Raw genomic sequence first — 26,237 nt, forward strand, 5'->3', positions numbered from 1 at the left:
CACCTTTTACAAGCATTTCCCAGATGCATCGAGTTGAAAGAATATGAAATGGGGTGTGCTATTTTGCACTATGCCATCGTATCTATGCTAGGAGATTCCCATTGCTAGTTTGGAATTGTAAAATTATTCTTCCATGTTCTCATTTTAAAACCCTTCAGCTGAGGGATGACATACTGCGCAGGGCCCCTCAAAAGGAAATAAACAGTTCCACAACTAGCACTGCGCATGTTTCTTCTGTGCATACTGGAGCCACTTATCTCTTAAAACACTTACGTGACATGAAATGAGCTATTGGGAAGCTGGTGAAGATTAATGAAGTATATGATGATGGGTTTGCATTTATGAAAAAGACAGTTCATCCTCAAAGTTGAGACTTCCATCCCTCCCATATGCAATTTCTAATTTTTCAATGCCATTGAACCCTATGAATAGGGGTTTGAAACGGCCAGTTGTGGAATTAGAATGAAAATGAACCTTTGGAAGTCTACAAAGTACAGGAATATAAAAAAATTAATTTGGAATACAAGTATGCTTGTACATGGGACGTAGAATAGTACAGCACGGGAACTGGTTCTTCGGCCCAGTATGCTTGTGCTGAACACAATACTCAATTAAATTAAATCTTTTATGCTTGTACATGTCCCTAGCCTTCCATACCCTGCATGTTGATGTATTTATCTAAACTTCTTTAAAATACCTTTGTTATATTTGTCTCTGGCAGCCCATTCCAGTTATGAAACTGTTTTCCAAAAATACATTCTTTCGTATCAGGTTAGCACTGGATCTCAAGAGAGAGAATTTGTAGAATGTCTGCGAGATGGCTTTTTAGAACAGCTTGTTGAGCCCACTAGGGGATCAGCTGTACTGGATTGGGTATTGTGTAATGAACCAGGGGTGATTAGAGAGATTGAGGTGAAGGAACCCTTAGGAGGCAGTGATCATAACATGATTGAGTTCACTGTGGAATTTGAAAAAGAGAAGCTGAAATCTGATGTGTCAGTATTCCAGTGGAGTAAAGGAAATTATAGTGGTATGAGAGAGGAACTGGCCAAAGTTGACTGGAAAGGGACACTGGCGGGAAGGACGGCAGAGCAGCAGTGGCTGGAGTTTATGTGAGAAGTGAGGAAGGTGCAAGACAGGTATATTCCGAAAAGGAAGAAATTTTCGAATGGAAAAAGGATGCAACCGTGGCTGACGAGAAGTCAAAGCCAAAGTTAAAGCAAAGGAGAGGGCATACAAGAAAGCAAAAATTAGTGGGAAGACAGAGGATTGGGAAGTTTTTAAAAGCTAAGTTTTTAAAAGGAAACTAAGAAGGTCATTAAGAGGGAAAAGGTTAACTATGAAAGGAAGCTAGCATGTAATATCAAAGAGGATACTAAAAGCTTTTACAAGTGTATAAAGAGTAAAAGACAGGTGAGATTAGATATAGGACCGATAGAAAATGATGCTGAAGAAATTGTAATGGGAGATAAGGAGATGGCGGAGGAACTGAACGAGTATTTTGCATCAGTCTTCACCGAGGAAGACATCAGCAGTATACCGGACACTCACGGGTGGCAGGGAAGAGAAGTGTGCGCAGTCACAATTACGACAGAGAAAGTACTCAGGAAGCTGAATAGTCTAAAGATAGATAAATCTCCCGGACCAGATGGAATGCACCCTCATGTTCTGAAGGAAGTAGCTATGGAGATTGCAGAGGCATTAGCGATGATCTTTCAAAAGTCGATAGATTCTGGCATGGTTCCGAAGGACTGGAAGATTGCAAATGTCACTCTGCTATTTAAGAAGGGGGCAAGGAAGCAAAAAGCAAATTATAGTCACAACACGCTGGAGGAACTCAGCCCCCAGCATCTGCAGATTATTTTGTGAAGGAAATTATAGACCTGTTAGCTTGACATGGGTGGTTGGGAAGATGTTGGAGTTGATTGTCAAGGATGAGGTTACAGAGTACCTGGAGGCATATGACAAGATAGGCAGAACTCAGCATATATTCCTTAAAGGAAAATCCTGCCTGACAAACCTATTACAATTTTTTGAGGAAATTACAAGTAGGCTGGACAAGGGAGATGCAGTGGATGTTGTATATTTGGATTTTCAGAAGGCCTTTGAGAAGGTGCCACACATGAGGCTACTTAAGGTAAGAGCCCATGGAATTACGGGAAAGTTACATATGTGGACAGAGCGTTGGCTGATTGGCAGGAAACAGAGAGTGGGAATAAAGGGATCCTATTCTGGTTGGCTGCCGGTTACCAGTGGTGTTCCACAGGGGTCCGTGTTGGGACCGCTTCTTTTTACATTGTACATCAACGATTTGGATTATGGAATAGATGGCTTTATGGCTAAGTTTGCCGACAATACGAAGATAGGTGGAGGGGCCGGTAGTGCTGAGGAAGCAGAGAGTCTGCAGAGAGACTTGGATAGATTGGAAGAATGGGCAAAGAAGTGGCAAATGAAATACAATGTTGGAAAGTATATGTTTATGCACTTTGGCAGAAGAAATAAACGGGCAGACTGTTATCTAAATGGGGAGAGAATTCAAAGTTCTGAGATGTAACGGGACTTGGGAGTCCTCGTACAGGATACCCTTAACGTTAACCTCCAAGTTGAGTCGGTGGTGAAGAAGGCGAATGCAATGTTGGCATTCATTTCAGAGGAATAGAGTATAGGAGCAGGGATGTGATGTTGAGGCTCTATAAGGCACTGGTGAGACCTCACTTTCTCCTTATTTAAGAAAGGATGTGCTGACGTTGGAGAGGGTACAGAGAAGATTCACTAGAATGATTCCGGGAATGAGAGGGTTAACAGATGAACGTTTGTCCGCTCTTGGACTGTATTCCTTGGAGTTTAGAAGAATGAGCGGAGACCTCATAGAAACATTTCGAATGTTGAAAGGCATGGACAGAGTGGATGTGGCAAAATTGTTTCCCATGATGGGGGAGTCTAGTACGAGAGGGCATGACCTAAGGATTGAAGGGCGCCCATTCAGAACAGAAATGTGAAGAAATTTTTTTAGCCAGAGAGTGGTGAATCTATGGAATTTGTAGCCACGGGCAGCAGTGGAGGCCAAGTCATTGGGTGTATTTAAGGCAGAAATTGATAGGTATCTGAGTAGCCAGGGCATCAAAAGTTATGGTGAGAAGGTGGGGGAGTGGGACTAAATGAGAGAATGGATCAGCTCATGATAAAATGGTGAAGCAGACTCGATGGGCCGACTGGCCGACTTCTGCTCCTTTGTCTTATGGTCTTAAACTTTTGCCTCCTCATCTTTAATGTATGCCCTCAAGTATCTGAAGGTTGTACATAAGAGGCTGTAGGTGTAAACTGGGCCTAAGTTGTCAAATGCATGGCAGATTTTAGGTAACAATACTTCTGGAAAGATTGATATTTGGAGAAGAACTGTCTTTGTGTCCTCAATTTTTTCAGGTTTCTAGCAGAGTACACATAGTTCTTTATGAGTACCTAGTTTTGCTTCATGTAAATTGAAACATTTCAATCTGAGTATGATGCCAAATCGAATTTTCCACCTGATGTAAATATTTAATTTGGAATTGCTTTCCTCGGCCTTCAGCAGTTTGTACACATGATCATTGAGAGTTGTGCTGAGCTTTTGACATGTTGAATCGCTTCAGAGTAGTATTAACTTTCGGAGATGCTATTTTAGGATGACTGTTTTCCCATTTCTCAGGTTTCAATGGATGTTGAGAAAGTTCTCCCTATGTTCTGATGCGAATTTTCTAAACTAATTGCACCAAAAATAATTGTGCACTTAATTGCTGTTTGTGAAGACTTTTCTCTGCTATGTGGTTATTACTTCTGTGGCACTGGACTATTTCAAATATGTTGATGTGTAAAGAGATTGTAATGCACAAGTGCATTTTTGTCATTTTAATGCTGATCTTCTTGCTTTCTCTATTGTTCAATTCTTTTTAGACATCTTCACAATAATAAAATTGACACGATAGATATCCACTGCTTTGATGGGCTTGACAACCTAGAGACACTGTAAGTACTATTTTTATTTCCTTTTGCCCTTCTGGCTAAGTAATCAAAATTGTACAATTGCAGAAAAACAACCTAGATAACTTGAATGCTTGCTGAAACCACTTCACTTCTACTGAATGTTTCTTGTTAACGTGTTGAGTTTTAATGACCTTTAGATCTTGTCATTTGTAGGAAATAGGCAGCATTATCAGGTTTTGAAAAACTGGAATCTTTCACATAATATCATAATGCTCAACTTTTTAAATGGAGATTTTAAAAAAATTCACTGAATGTTTGATTGTCTGACTTTAGCAACATTTTTATTCTTGATTTTCTATTTTTTTACATAATCTTGCAAGTACTAATTTATTGATTGCACTTTTGTCCTTTTTAAATTGAGTGCAAATTTTTTATTGACATAATAATTAAAGAGCATGTCCTTCCTATGATACATCCATGTACGTTTTTTCATGATGCACAAAGAAAATCAATATTTAAATCTGAATTAGTAACAGAAAAGGGTGGACATTCTCAGCTGGTTCATGTTGCATTTCAGATTTATGATCTGACATCCAATTCTCATAAATGGGAAGCCTAAAATACTAATTCTTTCTTCACAAGTAATATTAATCTTCAGTATTTACAGTATTTTTCAGTTTTATTTCAGATTTTTAGCTTTAATGTTGTTTTGCTTTTGAATTTCAATGATGCATTCACCTTGGTTAAAATTGCTGGATTTTTTTTCACCTAGTCAGTGTTCGTTAAACTGGCGGTGATGAGAATTATTGCTTAATAGCAGTTTCTGCTTTTACTTATTAGGGACTTGAACTACAACAACCTAATGGAGTTTCCTGAAGCTATCAAGTCACTTCCACATCTGAAAGAGCTGTGAGTTCAAAATCTTGTGTATTTATTTGCCTCTCTGGTGCTAGGGTCAAGGATGCTTTGTACCAAGTGCAGAACTCTGTAAAGGGAGGGTGAGCAGCAAGCACTCATAGTTATAATGGTACTAATGGCATAGATAATAGATGGGGTACTGGTGGGGACATTTGGAGAGGCAAGTAGAAAGCTAAATGCAGGACCTCAGTGGCTGTAATTTCAGGATTACTTCCTGTGCCACATGCTCATATCTATAGGAGGAGGACAGGTGGACCTGTGGCTCAAGAGTTGGTACAGGAGAGAGGCTTCAGATTTTACGTCATTGAGATCTTTCCTGCACCAGAAGATCATGATGTTCCACCTGTATTGTGGCACTGGGAGGAGATGCCTTGTAGAAATACACTTGCAGGAAGGGTTGCTTATCCTAATTTGGGAAGCATTAGACTAGAGAGATGATGTGAGAGGAGAGTGGTGCTCTTGGTCTTAGAAAGATAGTGTATCAGAGAGAGAGGTTTACTCATGTAGAAAATAGAACAGCATATCCAGTGGGAAGGCAAGATTGAGAGGACGAGTAGGTTTTACTGCATTTATTTTAATGCATGCAACCTTGGATAAGTTAGTTTAGTTGAGAGACAGTTCACGACTTAGACCAGAACCTCCTGAAAAATTTTGTTCTTTTATTCAGACCAACTTCCGACATTGGATTCCTCATGGAGTTTAACATGGTGGAAATATTTCAGGAAATATATTAATTGGGTGACAGCATCCACGGAGTAGGGGTACCAGGATTGTTTCTGGTCTAGAAATCTTTGTTGATGGAGACTGCTTACTGAACCAATTAAATGATTAGTGTCCAATATGTGCTTGTTCCGTTTCTGTTTGATTATTTTTGTGCAGGGAAGAGGGATTTGGGGGTTGATGATCGTGCTACCTTTGTTTTCTTTCTTGGTTTCATAACTACCCAGAGAGTACATTGATAATAAATAAATGAACCAAATGAATTGTCAAACAGTACAAAGTTAAGATGGCATCTGACCAAGATAAAATGTAGCGGCGTTTGGCTATTTGAGGAGTTAGCTTACAAGCAGAATCAGAATCAGGTTTATTATCACCGGCATGTGACATGAAATTTGTTATCTTAGCAGCAGCAGTTCAATGTAATACAGAATATAGAAGAGGAAAAAAATAAAAATAATAATAAATAAACAAGTAAATCAATTACAATATATGTATATTGAATAGATTTTTTTTAAACGTGCAAAAAACAGAAATACTGTATATTAAAAAAAGTGAGGTAGTGTCCAAGGATTCAATGTCCATTTAGGAATTGGATGACAGGGGAAGAAGCTGTTCCTGAATTGCTGAGTGTGTGCCTTCAGGCTTCTGTACCTCCTACCTGATGGTAACAGTGAGAAAAGGGCATGCCCTGGGTTTTGGAGGTCCTTAATAATGGACGCTGCTTTTTTGAGACACCATTCCCTGAAGGTTTCCTGGATACTTTGTAGGCTAGTACCCAAGATGGAGCTGACTAGAATTACAACCCTCTGCAGCTTCTTACGATCCTGTGCAGTAGTACCCGCTCCCCCAACCAGACAGTGAAGCAGCCTGTGTCACAGTGCTCTCCACAGTACAACTATAGAAGTTTTTGAGTATTTGTTGACATGCCAAATCTCTTCAAACTCCTAATGAAGTATAGCTGCTGTCTTGCCTTCTTTATAACTACATCGATACGTTGGGACCAGGTTAGATCCTCAGAGATCTTGACACCCGGAACTTGAAACGGCTCACTCTCTCCACTTCTGATTCCTCTGAGGATTGGTATGTGTTCCTTCATCTTACTCATCCTGAAGTTCACAATCAGTTCATTTGTCTTGCTGACATTGAGTATCAGGTTGTTGCTGCAGCACCACTCCACTAGTTGGCATATCTCACTCCTGTATGCCCTCTCGTCACCACGTGAGATTCTATCAACAATGGTTGTATCGTCAGCAAATTTATAGATGGTATTTGAGCTATGCCTAGCCACACAGTCATGTAGAGCAGTGGGCTAAGCACACACTCCTGAGGTGTGCCAGTGTTGATTGTTAGCAAGGAGGATAGGTTATCACCAATCCGCACAGATTGTGGTCTTCTGGTTAGGAAGTTGAGGATCCAATTGCAGAGCGAGGTACAGAGGCCCAGGTTCTGCAACTTCTCAATCAGGATTGTGGGAATGATGGTATTAAAGGCTGATCTATAGTCAATGAAGAACATCCAGAGTTAGGTGTTTGCATTGTCCAGGTGGTCTAAAGCCGTGTGGAGAGCCATTGGGATTGCAACCTATTGTGGCGATAGGCAAATTGCAATGGGTCCAGGTTCTTGTTGAGGCAGGAGTTCAGATTAGTCATGACCAACCCCTCAAAGCATTTCTTCACTGTCGATGTGAGTGCTCCCGGGCAATAGTCATTAAGGTAGTCCACATTATTTTTTTTAGGCACTGGTATAATTGTTGCCTTTTTGAAGCAAATGGGAACATCTGCCTGTAGCAGTGAGATGTTGAAAATGTCCTTGAATACTCCCACTAGTTGGTTGGCACAGGTTTTCCGGGCCTTACCAGGTACTCCATCAGGTCCATCCGTCTTACGAGGGTTCACTCTCTTTAAAGACAGCTTAACATCGGCCTCTGAGACGGATATCACAGGGTCATCGGGTGCAGCAGGGATCTTCACAGCTGTAGTTGTGTTCTCCCTTTCAAAGTGGGCATAGAAGGCATTGAGTTCATCTGATAGTGAAGCATTGTTGCCATACACGCTATTGTGTTTCGCTTTGTAGGAAGTAATGTCTTGCAGACCCTGCCAGAATTGCCATGTATCTAATGCCTCCAACCTCATTCAAAATTGTCTCTTCACCCTTGAAAAAGCCCTCCGCAAATCATACCTGGTTTTCTGGTACAGGCCTGGGTCGCCAGATTTGAATGCCACAGATCTAGCCTTCAGTAGATGACGTACCTCCTGGTTCATCCATGGATTTTGGTTTGGGAATGGATAGTAAGTCTTTGTGGGCACGCACTCATCCACACAGGTTTTAATGAAGTCAGTAACAACTGCAGCATACTCATCCAGGTTCGAAGATGAATCCCTGAATATAGTCCAGTCCACCAATTCAAAGAAGTCCTGTGCTTCCCTTGTCCATACGTCCTTGGTCCTCACTGCTGATGCTGCAGTCTTCAGTTTCTGCCTATACTCAGGGAGTAGAAGTAGAGCTAGGTGATCAGACTTCCCAAAGTGAGGGCGTGGGATAACATGGTAGGCATTCTTGATGGTGGTGTAGCAATGATCCAGTGTGTTGTTTCCTTTGGTATTGCAATTGATCAGTTGATGGTGGTTGCTTAGTGATTTTTTTTTCAGACTGGCCTGGTTAAGATCTCCCAAAATGATGGTGAAGGTGTTAGGGTGCCCTGTTTCGTACATGTTGATCCCATTGCTCAGATCATCTAAAGCCTGCTTGACATTGGCCTGAGGTGGATTGTAAACTGCTACCAAAATGACCCCAGAGAACTCCCGTGGTAGGTAAAAAGGATGGCACTTAACTGCTAGATATTCCAGGTCTGACGAGCAGAATTGGGACAGCACTGATATATTTGTGCACCAGGAAGAGTTGATAATGAGGCATACTCCTCCACCTCTGCTTTTGAGAAACTCTATAGATCTATCCTCACGGTGTATCATAAACCCATCGATCTGAATCGCTGCATCCGGTATGGAAGGGGCTGACCAGGGTTCCATGAAACAAAGGACACATGCAGTTCTAATGTCCCTCTATTTCAGCCCCCTAGCTCTGAGATCATCAATTTTATTCACCAGAGACTGCACGTTCGCCAGCAAGATAGTCGGTATGGGGAGTTTAAAACCCTGTTTCCTTAAACGCACTTGTAACCCCGATCTACACCCACGCTTCCTCTGAGGTATCCTACATGGGCGCTTCCAATCACAATCAGTGTTGTTTCCGTCGGTTTAAGCAGTGGTAGTTTGCTTTAACGCATTAAGATACCTTTGTTGACTGTACTGACCTTGGAAGCAGTTGTGCTTTTTAGCTGTATCAGGCTGAAACAAGAATATTTAATCACATCCAATGAGAGTTCTGCTGCTACTCGAGTCACGCCTAGGTGCCCAGGAATATTGAGAGGAATCTTCCAATAAATTCAATGAAGAAAACATGAGGACCTTCATAGATGAATTACAGATTCAAGTACTGTTTGAAAGCAATAAACGTGGTAGATTTGTGATTCTGCCAATAAATTTAGCTCATTCGAACGATGTTCTGTGACAATAAGTAAAGCTAATTGTATATTGGAATTTTCTGAAAGATCTAAAGTAACGGGAAATACAAAAATACTCTTGGACCTTTATAAATTAGAATAAATCAATGGTGTATTATTTTATATAGTATTGTGTGTACATTTTGTTACTTGCTGATTTAAAAAAAACTATCAAGGGTTCAAAAGAGCATTCAGAATGACTGGGAGTAGACATTTGAGTAATGATTATGTCAGCTACATTAGAAGTTAATGTTATCTAGTCCCTTTAGAGACACAGTAGTCATAAAATTCTGAAAAACTTGACTTCATTCAAAAGACTGGAACCATAGACTTGGAGCACAAACTGAAAAATCTGTGGAAGTATTACTTCAGTAAATTTATGGAGTACAGTTCTGGAGAGACACTGAACACATGCCATCATTTTATTGTTAAGCAAATCACGTATTACTTTTTGGAAAGAAATTTTAAAAACTCCTTAAGATGTAGTTTTGAACCATATTCCTCCCACTCTTCTAAGCTCTAGCAGATACAAACCTAGCCTGTCCAACCTTGCCTCTTGACAACCTGCCCATTTCATTTATTAGTCCAGTAAATATCCTTTGAACTGTTTATGTACTCACATTCTTCTTCAAGTAAGAAAATCAGCACTGCAGAGCACTCCAGAGGAGCTCGCCGCAGTAATTAACTGAAATTTAACCACACCTTTTTCTGCAATTTCTATATCAATAAATAATGTTTGCTAGCTTTTCCAATTATGTGGTGTGTCTGCATAAGAGTCTTTTAAGAACATAAAAACAGGAACAGGAAAGTCGGCAACCTGGCTCCTCGAGGCTGCCCTGCCATTCAATAGAATAATGGCTGATCTGCATAAGGTCTTCATGTCTCTCCTGTGCTAGCTCCTCATAGCTTTTATTTTCCTAATCTTTCAAAAATGTATCCACTTTCCCTTTCTATACTGATCCACATCACCCCTACCATGATCAAGCATCCACAGCCCTCTTGGACAGAGAAGTCTAGCAAGAAATCACTCCTTGCAGGAAGTAGTTAGCCCCTTAATTGTGTAATTATGTCCTCTCAAGATCTTCTCACTGGTGAAATTATTTTGACAACTACCTGGTCTTTCTCCAAGGGACTTGTATGTTAAGGTAAGATCACTCCCACTAGGCCTAATTTCTGCAGCCATTCAGGATAGGACAACCCTCTGCTCACAGGACGTAGCCTATTTATTGTATTCTCCATTGCCTAATAGGAGTGGAGCAATATTGTATGCAATCCTTCAGGTGTGGTCCTGTAAAGCTGTGACAATCCTTCCCTAATCTCCAACCTATTTGCAATAAAAAAATATGCTATTTGCCTACCTAACAACTTGCTGCACAAGCTTGCCAACTTTGTATGATTCATGTACATAACAGCTAGATTATTCTGTAGTTAGGGCTCATTCTCCAATGGATTTCTTTTGCCAAATTGCATAATTTTGCACCTTCCTATATTAAATTACAATCACCATGCTTTGTCTATACTCAGCCTTCCATGTGCAGGGTCCAGTTATCCTCAATGCTGCCTATTTGTGTCATTGGCAAATATGGATAATTTGTGCTGTCTCTTCCTCCAAGTTATTAATAAAAATCATAAATGATTGGGAGCCAAGAACCAATTCTTGGAGCAGTCCATTAATTGCATCGTTCCACAGAGAAAGAGACCCATTTGTATTTTATGCAACGACTGATCCATGTTAACACTGTTCCCCTAATGCCATGAACTTTTATCTTGCCCTCATATCTTTTGTGAATCTGATAACTGCAGCGAGCTTGGGAGAAATAGGTAACTTTTAAGAGTAACATTAACTTGCATTTGTATATCTTTCTACCCAATAATTTCTATGTTATGTGCTCTTCAAGACTGCTTTTAATTGTTATTGTACATAAGTCAAAAAGCTGTTATCTAAAACACCAAATACAAATACAGAGTACTAAACAGATCGAATGACTTGGTAAACAAGAGTAGTAGTTTTGCAGTTAAATTTACCTGTTCCTTGGTTTTGTTTGACAAATAGTTATATAAGTTTTGGAATTTCATCTGGTTGAAATTAGGGACTGAGAAATGTGTGGTATTCTATTTTCCCTTAACTTTAATGAGCTTAAAACTGACCTGTGTTTTACTTGATTCAGTGGTTTCCATAGCAACAACATTGCAGTAATTCCAGATAAAGCTTTCAGTGGGAATCCTTTGCTTCGGACCATGTAAGTAGAATTTTACTCACTCAGATTCTTTCCATTTTTGATTTTGCTTTAAGTTTAAGTTTGCCTTCTAGTAGGTTAGCTGACATGTTTCTTATTTTTCAGACACTTGTATGATAATCCAATCTTGTCTGTGGGAATTTCTGCTTTCCAGAATCTGTCAGAACTTCAGTCTCTGTGAGTACAAGTTTTTTCCATATTTTTCATGCCTTATATTCCTCACAAAGTACAACACCACTGAGTCACTACCACCAGAGTAATCCTATCAGTGCAATTTCCCTGCGATTTATTAATTCATATCTATCAATTCGCCTTTGATGCTCTTGCCACTTAATTACATTAGAGCCAATTTATAATGCCCATTAACCTGATATATGTGTATTATAAATTGACTCTAATGTAATTAGCTAACAGGAGAAATAGCAGTACATCTTGGTGTTGGAGCAAACCAGAGCACCTAGAAGAAATATGGCTTCAAGGGGAATGTGCTAGCTCCAGATACCAAAGATCAGAAATGAACCTAGTTTACTGGAGTTGTCCAGCAGCTGCACCAATACTGTATCACAGCACAGCTTCTTATTAATGCTATCTACTGTTATCTCGGGCATGATAACTAACTCATCAAAACTTGAGAGATTTGGTGAAATTTAGACATTTCTGGCTCTTTTAACTCAGTGTAAGCATGCTCAAATAGCAAGATTCCATTTTTTATTATGGAAAGACTTGGTGATATATTTTGCCACATCTTTCTTTTGATCCCATTTATCTTAAGTTAGTTTTAGAGACTGTAAAGCAACTGTTCCAAAGTATAAGACCATAGACCATAGCTATAGGAGCAGAATCAGGCCATTTGGCCCATTGAGTCCACTTCATCATTTCATCAAGGCTGATCCAACTTTCCTTTCGGCTCCAGTCTCCTGCCCTCTGTCGTAAATGTAGATAAAGACTCCACAGCTGTCTGTGGCAAACAGTTCCACAGATTCACCACTCTCTGGCTAAAGAAATTCCTCCTCATTTCCATTCTAAAAGGACACCCCTCTGTTCTGAGGCCGTGTCTTCTGGTCTCAGACTCTCCCACCATAGGAAACATCCCCTCCACATGCACTCTATTAAGGCCTTTCACTATTCGATAGGTTTCAATGAGGTCACCCCCTCATTCTTCTGAGGCATCAAATGCTCTTCATATGACAAGCCATTCAATCTCTGAATCATTTTCATGAACCACCTTTGAAACCTCTCCAATTTCAGCACATCCTTTCTAAGTTGGGAGCCCCAAACTGCTCACAGTGCACCTAGCAAGGCCTCACCAGTGCCTTGTAAAGTCTCAATGTTACATAGAAACATAGAACATAAAAACATACAGCACAATACAGGCCCTTTGGCCCACAAAGCTGTGCCGAACATGTCCCTACCTTAGAACTACCTAGGCTTTACTCATAGCCCTCTATTTTTCTAAGCTCCGTGTAGCCATCCAGGAGTCTCTTAAAAGACCCTATTGTTTCCGCCGCCGCCAGCAGCCCATTCCACGCACTGACCACTCTCTGTATAAAAACTTACTCCTGACATCTCCTCTGTCCCTACTTCCAAGCACCTTAAGACTATGCCCTCTTGTGCTAACCATTTCAGCCCTGGGGAAAAGCCTCTGACTATCCACACGATCAATGCCTCTCATTATCTTGTAGACCTCTATCAGGTCACCTCTCATTTTCCGTCGCTCCAAGGAGAAAAGGCCGAGTTCATTCATCCTATTCTCATAAGGCATGCTCCCCAATCCAATCAACATCCTTGTAAATCTCCTCTGCACCCTTTCTATGGTTTCCACGTACTTCCTTTAGTGAGGTGACCAAAATTGAGCATAGTACTCTAAGTGGGGTCTGACCAGGGTCCTATATAGCTGCAACATTATCTCTCAGCTCTTAAACTCAATCCCATAATTGATGAAGGCCAATGCACTGTATGCCTTCTTAACCACAGAGTCAACCTGCGTAGTGGCTTTGAGTGTCCTATGGACTCGGACCCCAAGATCCCTCTGATCTTCCACACTGCCAAGAGTCTTACCATTAATACTATATTCTGCCATCATATTTGACCTACCAAAATGAACCACCTCACACTTATCTGGGTTGAACTCCATCTGCCACTTCTCAGCCCAGTTTTGCATCCTATCAATGTCCCGTTGTAACCTCTGACAGCCCTCCACACTATCCACAATACACCCAACCTTTGTGTCATCAGCACATTTAATAACCCATCCCTCCACTTCCTCATCCAGGTCATTTATAAAAATCACAAAGAGTAGGGGTTCCAGAACACATCCCTGAGGCACACCACTGGTCACCGGCCTCCATGCAGAATATGACCCGTGTACATCCACCCTTTGCCTTCTGTGGGCAAGCCAGTTCTGGACACACAAAGCAATGTCCCCTTGGATCACATGCCTCCTTACTTCTCTATTGCATCTTTACCTTAATGACTTTTTTAGTTGCCTTCTGTTGGTTTTTAACAACTTCCCAAACATCTAACTTAGCACTAATTTTTGCTCTATTATATGCTCTTCCTTTGGCTTTTATGTTAGCTTTGACTTCTCTTGCTAGCCACTGTTGTGTCATCCTTACTTTAGAATGCTACTTCCTCTTTGGGATGTATATATCCTGTGCCTTCTGAATTGCATCCAGAATGGCTGATCTCCTAATGGGCTTAACCATGAGCTGCTTTAAAAAGCCATTTCGTAGGCCTCTAGAAATTACCGCTCCTGGAATCCAGCACCAACCTGATTGTCCCAATCTACCTGCATATTAAAGTCCCCCATGACTATTCTAGCATTGCCCTTTTTGCATGCATTTTCTATCTCCCATTGTAACTTACAGGCCACATCCTTACTACTGTTTGGGGAATTTTTTACCCTTGCAGTTCCTTAGCTCTATCCACATTGAATCAACACCTTCCGAGCCTATGTCACCTCTTTCCAATGATTTGATTTCTTTTTTTTTTATCAACTGAGCAACGCCGCCCCCTCTGTCTTCCTGCCTGTTCTTTCAATATAAAGTCCTTGGACATTAAGCTCCCAGCTATAATCTTCTTTCAGCCATGCTTCAGTGATTCCTGCAGCATCATACCTGTTAAAGTATCTTAAAGAGGTTGGGCTTTTGTTAAATAATTAGGATGATTAATATTAAAAATGAGAGATAAAGGATAAAGAACAGTTATAAACAGTATGTTCTAATCTCAGATAATTTTAATTTTATAGAAATATAATAATCTGAATACAGTTGGCCATTCATAAAACACTTCCTTTTAAACATTATCAGGATATTTGTGGCTTTACCTCAAATTTTCAACTGACCTGAAACTTAAGATTCAAGGTTCAAGTTTATTTATCACATGTACGTTGAAACATACAGTGGTGGATGTGAAACTAACTTGCCTTTAACCAGTAGTTTGGAAAAGCACTGTTCACAAGGTGCCGTGATCGACATTATCATTACTTCAGTTGCAGTGCATTGTATTATAATATAGAACACTTCAGGGGTTTGATACAACAGTATGCATACAGCATACTTTGATCATTCAGGGTTGTGAGTATGGTAGTTGGGAAGCCATGAGTATGAAAGTTGAGTTTTATAAAATTTTTGTTAGGCTTCATTTTAAGCACTGTAACCAGTTCTTGTCACAGCATTACAGCAAGTATATGCAGGCTTTGGAGAGAGTGCAAAAGAAATTCACAGAGATGTTGCCTGGATTAGAGAAAATTGACTTCAAGGAGAGACTTGGCAAACCTGAATTGTTTTCTTTGGAATGTTGCAGGCTGAGGGACAATTTGAAAGAAATATAAAATGATAAAGGTGTTGACAGGGTAGATAGCCAAGTCTTTTTCCCAGGGTGGACATGTCAAATACTACTAGGTATAAGTGAGAGGGGGAAGGTCTGAAGGAGGTTATGAGGCAAGTATTTTCTTTAGGTAGTTTCATGGAACATGCTATTTGGGGAATTAATGGAAGCTGATACAATAGCAACTTTTTAGAGACATTTGAATAGACTGGGAATTGAGGGATTTGGACTCCAGACGAGATGAACCTCGATTGCCATTGTTGTTGGCAAAGATATCGGGGACCTGAGTTGGGCTATATTCCTTTGACAATTTCCAGGAACATTTGATCAGTAAGTAAAAGGCACTCATTCAAGAGTTTGGCATAATGAATTTAAAATTGTGATCAAGTTAATTTTCAGTGTTGACATGAAAAGCAATTACCTTAATATCTTGACATACAGTATTAATAACAAAACAGTACTTCAGAATCAAATTTATTATCAATGACGTATGACCTGAAATTTGCTGTTTTGCAGTGCAAAGTTAAAAATCTATGTTACAAAAATAGTGGGGGGAAAAGAATCATAAAGTAGTGTTCATAGACTGATGAGAAAACTGATGGAGAAAGTGAAGAAGTTGTTCCTAAAAGATTGAGTGTGGGTCTTCAGGCTCCTGTGCATTCTCCTTGATGGTGATGAGAAGAGGGCAGTCCTCATTTGGTGAGGGTCCTAATAATGGATGCCTTCTTGGGGCACCACTTCTTGAAGATGTTCTTGATGGTGGGGAGGGTTGTGGCTGTGATGGAGCTGGATGAAATTATAACCTTGTGCAACCTATTGTGATCCCTTGCATTGGAGACTCCACATCAGGCTGTGATATAACCAGTCAGAGTGCTCTTCACCATATATCTTTAAAAATTTGCAAGAGTCTTTGGTGACATACCAAATCTCTTCCACTCCTCCATCTACAACGAAGTAGAGCTGCTGGTATACATCAAAGTTGCTGGTGAACGCAGCAGGCCAAGCAGCATCTATAGGAAGAGGCACAGTCGACGTTTCAGGCCGAGACCCTTCGTCAGGACTAACTGAAGGAAGAGTGAATAAGGGATTTGAAAGCTGGAGGGGGAGGGGGAGATGCAAAATGATAGGAGAAGACAGGAGGGGGAGGGATAGAGCCGAGAGCTGGACAGGTGATAGGCAAAAGGGGATACGAGAGGATCATGGGACAGGAGGTCCAGGAAGAAAGACGGGGGGGGGGGGGTGACCCAGAGGATGGGCAAGAGGTATATTCAGAGGGACAGAGGGAGAAAAAGGAGAGTGAGAGAAAGAATGTGTGCATAAAAATGAGTAACAGATGGGGTACGAGGGGAGGTGGGGCCTTAGCGGAAGTTAGAGAAGTCAATGTTCATGCCATCAGGTTGGAGGCTACCCAGACGGAATATAAGGTGTTGTTCCTCCAACCTGAGTGTGGCTTCATCTTTACAGTAGAGGAGGCCGTGGATAGACATGTCAGAATGGGAATGGGATGTGGAATTAAAATGTGTGGCCACTGGGAGATCCTGCTTTCTCTGGCGGACGGAGCGTAGATGTTCAGCAAAGCGGTCTCCCAGTCTGCGTCGGGTCTCACCAATATATAAAAGGCCACATCGGGAGCACCAGACGCAGTATATCACCCCAGTCGACTCACAGGTGAAGTGATGCCTCACCTGGAAGGACTGTTTGGGGCCCTGAATGGTGGTAAGGGAGGAAGTGTAAGGGCATGTGTAGCACTTGTTCCACTTACACGGATAAGTGCCAGGAGGGAGATCAGTGGGAGGGATGAATGGACAAGGGAGTTGTGTAGGGAGCGATCCCTGCGGAATGCAGAGAGAGGCGGGGAGGGAAAGATGTGCTTAGTGGTGGGATCCCGTTGGAGGTGGCGGAAGTTACGGAGAATAATATGTTGGACCCGGAGGCTGGTGGAGTGGTAGGTGAGGACCAGGGGAACCCTATTCCTAGTGGGGTGGTGGGAGGATGGAGTGAGAGCAGATGTACGTGAAATGGGGGAGATGCGTTTAAGAGCAGAGTTGATAGTGGAGGAAGGGAAGCCCCTTTCTTTAAAAAATGAAGACATCTCCCTCGTCCTAGAATGAAAAGCCTCATCCTGAGAGCAGATGCGGCGGAGACAGAGGAATTGCGAGAAGGGGATGGCGTTTTTTGCAAGAGACAGGGTGAGAAGAGGAATAGTCCAGATAGCTGTGAGAGTCAGTAGGCTTATAGTAGACATCAGTGGATAAGCTGTCTCCAGAGACAGAGACAGAAAGATTTAGAAAGGGGAGGGAGGTGTCGGAAATGGACCAGGTAAACTTGAGGGCAGGGTGAAAGTTGGAGGCAAAGTTAATAAAGTCAACGAGTTCTGCATGCGTGCAGGAAGCAGCACCAATGCAGTCGTCGATGTAGCGAAGGAAAAGTGGGGGACAGACACCAGAATAGGCATGGAACATAGATTGTTCCACAAACCCAACAAAAAGGCAGGCATAGCTAGGACCCATACGGGTGCCCATAGCTACACCTTTAGTTTGGAGGAAATGGGAGGAGCAGAAGGAGAAATTATTGTGAGTAAGTACTAATTCCGCTAGACGGAGCAGAGTGGTGGTAGAGGGGAACTGATTAGGTCTGGAATCCAAAAAGAAGCGTAGAGCTTTGAGACCTTCCTGATGGGGGATGGAAGTATATAAGAACTGGACATCCATGGTGAAAATAAAGCGGTGGGGGCCAGGGAACTTAAAATCATCGAAAAGTTTAAGAGCGTGAGAAGTGTCACGAACATAGGTCGGAAGGGATTGAACAAGGGGTGATAAAACAGTGTCGAGGTATGCAGAAACAAGTTCGGTGGGGCAGGAGCAAGCTGAGACAATAGGTCGGCCAGGACAGGCAGGTTTGTGGATCTTGGGTAGGAGGTAGAAACGGGAAGTGCGGGGTGTGGGAACTATAAGGTTGGTAGCAGTGGATGGGAGATCCCCTGAGCGGATAAAGTCGGTGATGGTGTGGGAGACAATGGCCTGGTGCTCCTTAGTGGGGTCACGATCGAGGGGTAAATAAGAGGAGGTATCCGCGAGTTGTCGCTGCGCCTCGGCAAGGTAGAGGTCAGTACGCCAGACTACAACAGCACCCCCCTTATCAGCGGGTTTAATAATAAGGTTAGGATTAGTGCGGAGGGAGTGGAGAGCAGAGCTGCTGGTATGCTTTCTTTGCTAATGCATCAATGTGTTAAGCCCTCCTGGGAGATGTTGTCTCACAAGAACTTGAAGCTGCTCGCCCTTTCCACCGCTAGCCCTTCAGTAAGAAATGGTGTGTGTTCTCCTGAAGTCCATAATCAGTTTTTTGGTCATGCTAATGTTGTTGTTGCAACATCGTTCAATAACTGATATATCTCAGTAAATAGATCACTGTTTAACTAGTTCTTGTGATCCCAACATAGATGTAAGACTAACATTTATTGTATGTTATTACTTGCTACTGCCTGGTTCTTCAGACTATTTTAAGATTTCTTTCCTCGTAGGGACTTCAGTAAAGCAGGTAGATTGTAATCGATTTAGTGATAACTAACTTTTCATTCCAGGTTTCTTCGGTTTCCTGGATTTCAATGTTGCATCTGCAACTGAAGGATTCAAACTTGTTATCTCTGGATATCTAATCCAGAACATGTTTGCAACAGTAACTGAAACCTGTATGCTATTGTACACCCAAGACAGATTACATTTAACCATGATAATACAATTATTTGATAAACAGAATTATTCTAAAATCTTACTTTTGTGACTGAATACAGTAGAACCTTATACTAATATATCTGCATTGTTATCTTCTTATTATTCAGTACATTGACTGGAACAAGAATAAGTAAAATTCCACCTGACTTGTGCCAACAACTGAAGATGCTTAGATTTTTGTAAGTTTGGACTTTTTGCAATAGCAGAAAAGCAAATTATTAAATTTAAAATTGAATAAGTTTGAAATATTAGCTTTATATTGTCAAATTAAATGTTAACTGCAAAATATAAAGAGAATTAAAAGGATATAAATTTTGTAAAATCTTAAGATTTTGTGACAGAGGTTAGAAATGCCTTGAGTATCATGAGCTGTAGTCTTGGGGAAACTAAGGGGATTTAGACCATAAGTCCTTAAGACATAGGAGCAGAATAGGCCATTTGGGCCATTGAGTATGCTCTGCCATTCTATCATGACTGATATATTATCCCTTTCAACTCCATTCTCATGCCTTCTTCCCATAACCTTTGACTAATCAAGAACATCATCTTTGCTTTAAATATCCCCAGTGATATGACCACAGCATCTGTGGCACTACCCTCTGGCTAAAGAAATTTCTCCTCATCTCTGTTCTAAATGAACATCCCCCTGTTCTGAGGCTGTACCCTCTGGTCCTAGAATCCCCCACTATAGGAAACATTCTCACCACATCCACTCTATCTGGGCCTTTCAATATTTGATTGTTTCAATAAGATCCCACCTCATTCTTCTAAACTTCGGCCAGTACAGGCCCAAAGCCATCAAACACTCCTCCTACATTAACCCTGTCATTCCCGGAACCATAGTCATGAGCCTCATCTGGATGCTCTCCAATGCCAGCACATCTTTCCTTAGATGAAGGGCCCAAAACTGCTCACAATACTCCAAGTGCAGTCTGACCAATGCCTTATAAAGCCTCAGCATTATATTCTTGCTTTTATATTCTAGTCCTTGAGAAATTAATGCTAACATTGTGTTTGCCTTCCTTACCACTGACTCAGCCTTCAAGTTAACCTTTAGGGAATCCTGCAAAATCCCTTTGCACCTCCGATTTTTGAACTTACTTCTCATTTATAAAATAGTCTACGTCTTTTTTTCCTTGTATCAAAGTGCATGACCATACACTTTCCGACATTATATTCCATCTGCCACTTAGTTCTTTCTCCCAATCTGTCTAAGTCCTTTTGCAGACTTTCTTCATCTCAACGCTACCAGCCCCCTTTGTATCATCTGCAAACTTGGCCACAAAGCCATAAATTTCGTCATTTAAATCATTGACATACAATGTAAAAAAAAAAGTGGTTCCAACACTGACCACCCCTATGGAACACCACTAATCACTGACAGTGAAACAAATGGCCATCTTTACTTCCACTGTTTGCCGCCTACCAGACAGCCAATTTTCTACCACGCTAGTATCTTTCCTGTAATACTGTGGGTATTACTTGTTAAGCAGACTAATGTGTGGCACCTCGTGAAGGCCTTCTGAAAATCCAGGTAAGCGAAGTCCACTGACTCCCCTTTGTCCATCCTGCTTATTATTTCCTCAAGGAATTCCAGCAGATTTGTCAGGCATGATTTTCCCTTTAAGGAAGCCGTACTGACTTTGGCCTATCTGTTCATGTGCCTTAAGTAATTGTCCTGATTATACTGCAAGAGTATTAAGGTTTTATTTGATTTTCTTTTGCATGCTTGAGGAACTGAGACACTTGGCCTTTCAAGATGTGCATTTATGTAAATTTATACAGAAATGCTATTTACAACAGTATTCATGTCTCTACCCAGAACTGGGAGACCTCCTAAACTCTTCAGTTTGGAGCTGTAAAGTTTTGAACTAGTGACTATATAAACAATCCAATTACATTAACTACCATATAGTATTTAATAGTCTAATAACAGATACAGAGGTATTATCCTATTTTATCTAAAATATAGAACAAAATATTAGAAAACAATTTTTTGAGAATTTGGGATAATTCTGACCTAAGCTGAGATAAAACAAACCTAAATGTTTGAAATTGAAGTACAACAAACTTTGGAAATCAGCAGATCAGGTAGCATCTGTGAAATAAAAGTTAAGTAGAAGAGAAGGAATGGGTTCTGTCTTCACAAATTCTATCTAAACTGCTGATCAAAGTTGACAGTCACAGCAAAAAGCAAAACTCTGCAGATATATTCAGTTCTTAATTTCAGTAATTGTAGTGGGCTTTGCGTGTTTTTTATTTGGAAGCTCTTAAGTGAAAATTGCATTCTTCATCTCAGGGACTTATCATATAATCAGATAGAAGAACTGCCAAGTTTCCATGGTTGTTCAGCATTGGAGGAAATGTAAGTTGTGTTTTATACATACATATGTAAATGTAATTGTAAAACAAATACTCTTAAATAAATCTGCAACCCAAAGAATGGCTTTCAGATACAGGCACGTTATTGTGATCAAAATATAAGGACTAAAGATAATGTTTCTGGATACGTTGTTATGTTTGCCTTTCTTAGGATGTTTGATAGTAGCAAGGCAGTATTTATTAATCAAACCTTTATTTTCGATGGCAGTACATGCCTATAAGTTCTTGTGAGGATTGAATTGTTGATGGAAAAGATGGGTATGAGTGTCCCTGCTCTGAAGGATGTTAGTATGCCAATATTTTTTTTACATTTATGAAGATTTATAGTGATGGATCCCTGAACTCTTCTTTAGACTCTAGACTAATAACAGAAAATTGTCTTATCCTGTTTTATCCAAATATGACTTTTTGCCATATTTAACTCATCTGCCAATTTGTTCTTTTAAGTCTGCTTTAGTTCCTCTTTAAATTTCAATTCTCATTTCTGTAACTTTTTCTAGGTACCTGTTTTCTGTTATTTGAAAAATGATAGATAGAATTGATGAGAAAACTATCTTTTAGACTGAAGATACATTGGAGCAGAGCGATCAGTGCAATGCTATTGCAGCTTGGGGCATCAGAGTTTGGAGTTCAATTCCACTGTCCTCTAAGGAATTTGAACATTGTCCTGTGAGCTCATGTGTTTCCTCCAGGTGCTTGGTTTCCTCCGATGGTCCAAAAACGCACAGTCTAATGGTCATTGTAAATTGTCCTGTGATTTGGCTAGAGTTGAATAGGTGGGTTGCTGAGCCGTGTAGCTGTTTGAGCTGGAAAGACCTGTTCCACGCTCCTATCTCTAAATAAAAGTAAAATAAATAAATAATGATAAGACTCTAGCGAGAATGCAAAATTCTGAATGGAAAGTTTCATTGTCCATCACCAAGTGGTGGTAGGACCACCACTGGCCAAGCTGGTCAAGTCCTTTAGAACATAGCTGTTAAGTTGCATCTGCAGCAGATGGTAAGTAGATCAATACAAGGAGTGCGTTCCTTTGCCTTCATCCTTGAGAGTCAAGCTGTGGTAGAGGTAACTGTCCTTGATGTTACTGTTAGAAATCAGCTTGGCACAGTCCTTTTAGTGAGTACACTTACAACATTTTGAAGACATTGGAGAGTTGCATGGATAGGAAAGGTTTGGAAGGGATATGAGCCAAACTAGGCAAATAGGACCAGCTCAGTTAAGTGATTTGAATGGCATGGAAAAGTTGGTTCAAAAAGCCTGTTTCCATGCTGTACAATTCTAACACCATTCGCATATTCACAGTGAAGACAGCTTCCGTGTACTTTGCCCTGCAGCTGTGCTAAATAGAAGAGCTTCAAAATGGATATAGCAACTCGAAATTGGATATTCAAGAACCCTCAGCAGGAGCACAAATTTACACCACAACCTGTAAACTCTAGGTTCAGTATGTTTCTCATCACCCCACTGTTATCAAACCAGAGATGAATACTGTTTCAGTGAATAAAAGGCATAAACAGATGCTAAACATTTGAAGGAGCAACTCAGGAGTGAATGTGTGCTAAGAAGCTCAAAAAAACCCAACATGCAATAGAGGGATCTAAGTGATCTCACATCTAACATTGCGTTCTCCATTCTTGCCACACCTAGTCTTTCAAGGTTGTGGGCCATTAAACAGGTAATGGAAGGATGGGGCTCTAAGAAGGTTTCATCCTTAACATAGGTGAAGTATTTTTAACCAATCTTCAGCCAGAAATGCCAAGTGCATAGTTCAGAATTGCTTCCTCCTGATATCCCCAGTCTCACAGAAGCCAGGCTTCAACCAACTTGATTCATTGTATTATATTTTTTTAAAACACAGGTGTACCCAAGACTGGAAATGGATAATATTGCTGATGAAAACATACTTTCAGAACCAGCAACTTCTCTAGCCAGTCTCTTCCAGTACATTTACAGCATTATTTTGTCCTGTTCACAAAAAGCCATTGTAGTATTACCATCGCAGAGACTCCACGGTTAACCTCTGGGAGTCACCATTAATTAGAAGCTCAAGATGTCCTCACATCCTGTGGCAACAAGAATAGTAAATCATCAGGTGATAGTCCAAAGTATTTCCACCACCTTCAAAATACAGATTAGGTGTATGATGGAATATTCTCCATTTTCCTGCATATGCAACCCTATCAATGATGGTTGACAGCATAATCTTATACTAATGATTTGCCATAACTAGTATGTGCCATCTACAAGTCCACTGTGGTTACCTGCCTAGACTGCTACCATCTTCCGAACCCATTGTCTTTTCCCACCAAGACGAATGAGTGCTTCAGGCATCTGGGAGTGCCACCATCCTGGGTCAGGGAGCACTTGGGGGAAAGGAACAGTTCTTGTTATGGTATGAAGTATTTTCTGCTTTTTTTCAGATTTTCAGCATCTGCAGATTTCTGATTTTTTAACTTTATTGTTTTCTAACAAAACATTAATTCTGGAAAGGATAAATAAGCCCTATATTTGTGTGCTATTTGAAAGGTCATAGTCTGTATTAAAATAGCCTTTCAAGTTGCCCCTGCTTCCAATTTTTATTCCTTTGTTGTGCCATGTTGAGAATAAACATAAATATTAAACTGAGCCAAAAGAAAACTTGGTTTGTTTATCGTCTTAGTGTGAAACCAAGTGCAGTAGCCACAGTAGAAATTTATTCTCAGACTTTGACCAAACCCTGTTTTTAAAAATTTATTCACAGTTCTTTGAAGCACAATGAAATCAAAGAGATTAGAACAGACACATTCCAAGGACTGGACTCCCTGCATTATCTGTGAGTACACTTCTTTTTTTATTTTCCTCAGTTAAAGTTTAGATCTTTAGTTATGATAAGAAAACAATACCTTCCTTGTAAGAGGTTTTTACAATTGTAGATTCTCCTGAATTGCCTGTTTTTGATGAAACGTTAATCTGCATTGGTATTAAAGTCTTGTTTGAATTACTAGATAGAAATATTGAGTCCTAAAGATTCTGTCTAATCAGAGCACAAGCAATGTGGAAGTAAAAACATTTTGCTAACAGCTTAATTGTAATCTTAATGACCATATTTACGAAAGTGACTGATTATATATTTTATAGGGCACATAATATAGGACTCTAGAAAATAATAGCTTATTGTTAGGTTTAATAAAATTATGATGTTTTTGAATAATACAAATATATCTTTCCCCATTTCCTTTCTAGTGACTTAAGTAAAAACCAGATCTCTACAATTCACAAGAATGCATTAACTTCTTTGACTGAACTGACTAGTTTGTAAGTGACTCAAATACTTAGCCTTTTAGTCAATCTTACATACTCAAATTTGAACTAAGTAATTGGGATATCACTTATTGAAATTTGCCCGTCATTCTTGTATTTGAAAATCATTGATCTTTAGAAGTGTTTTTCTGAATTAAATCCAGATCTCATATTGACAGTTTCACTATAGCTAATTGCTCAGTTTTATAGAACGTTACTTTAATGTTCCATATATTGGAATTTTATTTTCAGTATATATCAAACAGCCTATTGTGCATGTGTTACCATCTAAAATGCGCAAATTTATTTTCAGAGACCTGAGTTCAAATCAGTTGAATTATTTCCCGGTGGTTGGGCTAGAAGGACTAAATCAACTTAAACTGTCTGGGAATCCAAATTTTAAGGAACTGCTCAAAGTGGAAAATTTCCTGAAGCTCAGGTTTGCTTGTTGTGTTTCTTTTTGGTTTGAATTTATTTTATTGTCATTATTTGTAACCATGTGGTAAAAGTTGCCCAATTATGAATGAATGTTAATAATGCAATTTTTGTTTTACTCCTAAAATTTTGATCTGCAATTTTACAACTGTTCCATAGAAATGGAAAATTGTAGAATATTCTCATTTGATGGCAAGTGGAGAATTACATTCAATTCTTCTTGCATTGAAAGGATAACTTGACTTTGATGTGAAATGATACTTTAACAAGAATGATATGGGGGTTAAATATAGGGCCAGTATTCTCCTATATATCAAAGATATTACTGAAATGTGTGACAAAGTATGATGGAGATTAACTTTTTTTTCTGGTGAGCAAAATTCAGAACAAGGGTATGTAAAATTCGTGCTAAGCAAAAGATGGTAGACATCTGAGCATTCTTCCGAAAAGGCAAAGTCCATTGAAAGCTTTGAAACTTAGATTAAGAGATTAATATTGCATGTTAGTTGCCATTTGACATTACTGAGCGTGACCAGCAACTTCATACTCACTGATATGCCAGCATCAATTTTGATACTGAGTCTTCTGATCCAACAAAAAAAATCTTTCAGGTCCAAGTCTTTGGATATGCTGCTCATAAGTATATTTAACTTTTTCTATTTGTTTTACAAGTTTTAGAAATGTATGTATGGCAAAACATTATTTGGCAAATCATTTAAAAGAGAATGTAATCTGTCAGCTATCACAAAGGTGAAGTTAAAAAGAACTAATACTAGCAAAGTTGGACCATTTGTATTTATCTCATGGTGATATATGTTGCTCTTCTGAATCACTTACACAATTACCAAGTGTTGTTGGCAGGTATCCAGGAACTGGTTATTTACTGGACTTTTGGCCACTGTTATTTCTGTTATAGATCTCCTTTAGTGCACAGTTTCTCCATAGCTCCTGTACTAAATCATGCACAAAGTACGAGGTAGCAATAACTCAGTTAATGTCTATGCTTGAGTTAACCCAAAATCTTTTCATGTATTTTCTTTCAAGGACTGATCTTAAAGGTTTGAATCTCAAACTGTTTGTGTAAAGGTAGCTTGCAATGTAAAACTGGGTGCCCTGTTGTAAGATTAGAGCAGCATACTTTTATTAGTTATTTCTGAAAGATTAATGCCTCTGCACTAATGCACATTC

General features: G+C 40.0%; 1 protein-coding gene across 1 annotated transcript in view; it reads left to right on the plus strand.

Annotated features, from left to right (window-relative positions):
- Positions 1-26,237, plus strand: part of lgr4 (leucine-rich repeat containing G protein-coupled receptor 4) — a 164,098-nt gene that overhangs the window by 131,680 nt on the left and 6,181 nt on the right. The window contains exons 6-14 of the mRNA XM_063061764.1: positions 3,931-4,002; positions 4,801-4,869; positions 11,326-11,397; positions 11,500-11,571; positions 19,061-19,132; positions 21,253-21,318; positions 24,076-24,147; positions 24,558-24,629; positions 24,928-25,053. Coding sequence (XP_062917834.1) covers positions 3,931-4,002; positions 4,801-4,869; positions 11,326-11,397; positions 11,500-11,571; positions 19,061-19,132; positions 21,253-21,318; positions 24,076-24,147; positions 24,558-24,629; positions 24,928-25,053 — 693 coding nt within the window. The remainder of the gene's footprint in view (positions 1-3,930; positions 4,003-4,800; positions 4,870-11,325; positions 11,398-11,499; positions 11,572-19,060; positions 19,133-21,252; positions 21,319-24,075; positions 24,148-24,557; positions 24,630-24,927; positions 25,054-26,237) is intronic.

This window comes from Mobula hypostoma, chromosome 11 (genome assembly GCF_963921235.1).
Source record: "Mobula hypostoma chromosome 11, sMobHyp1.1, whole genome shotgun sequence".
Classification (NCBI taxonomy): domain Eukaryota; kingdom Metazoa; phylum Chordata; class Chondrichthyes; order Myliobatiformes; family Myliobatidae; genus Mobula; species Mobula hypostoma.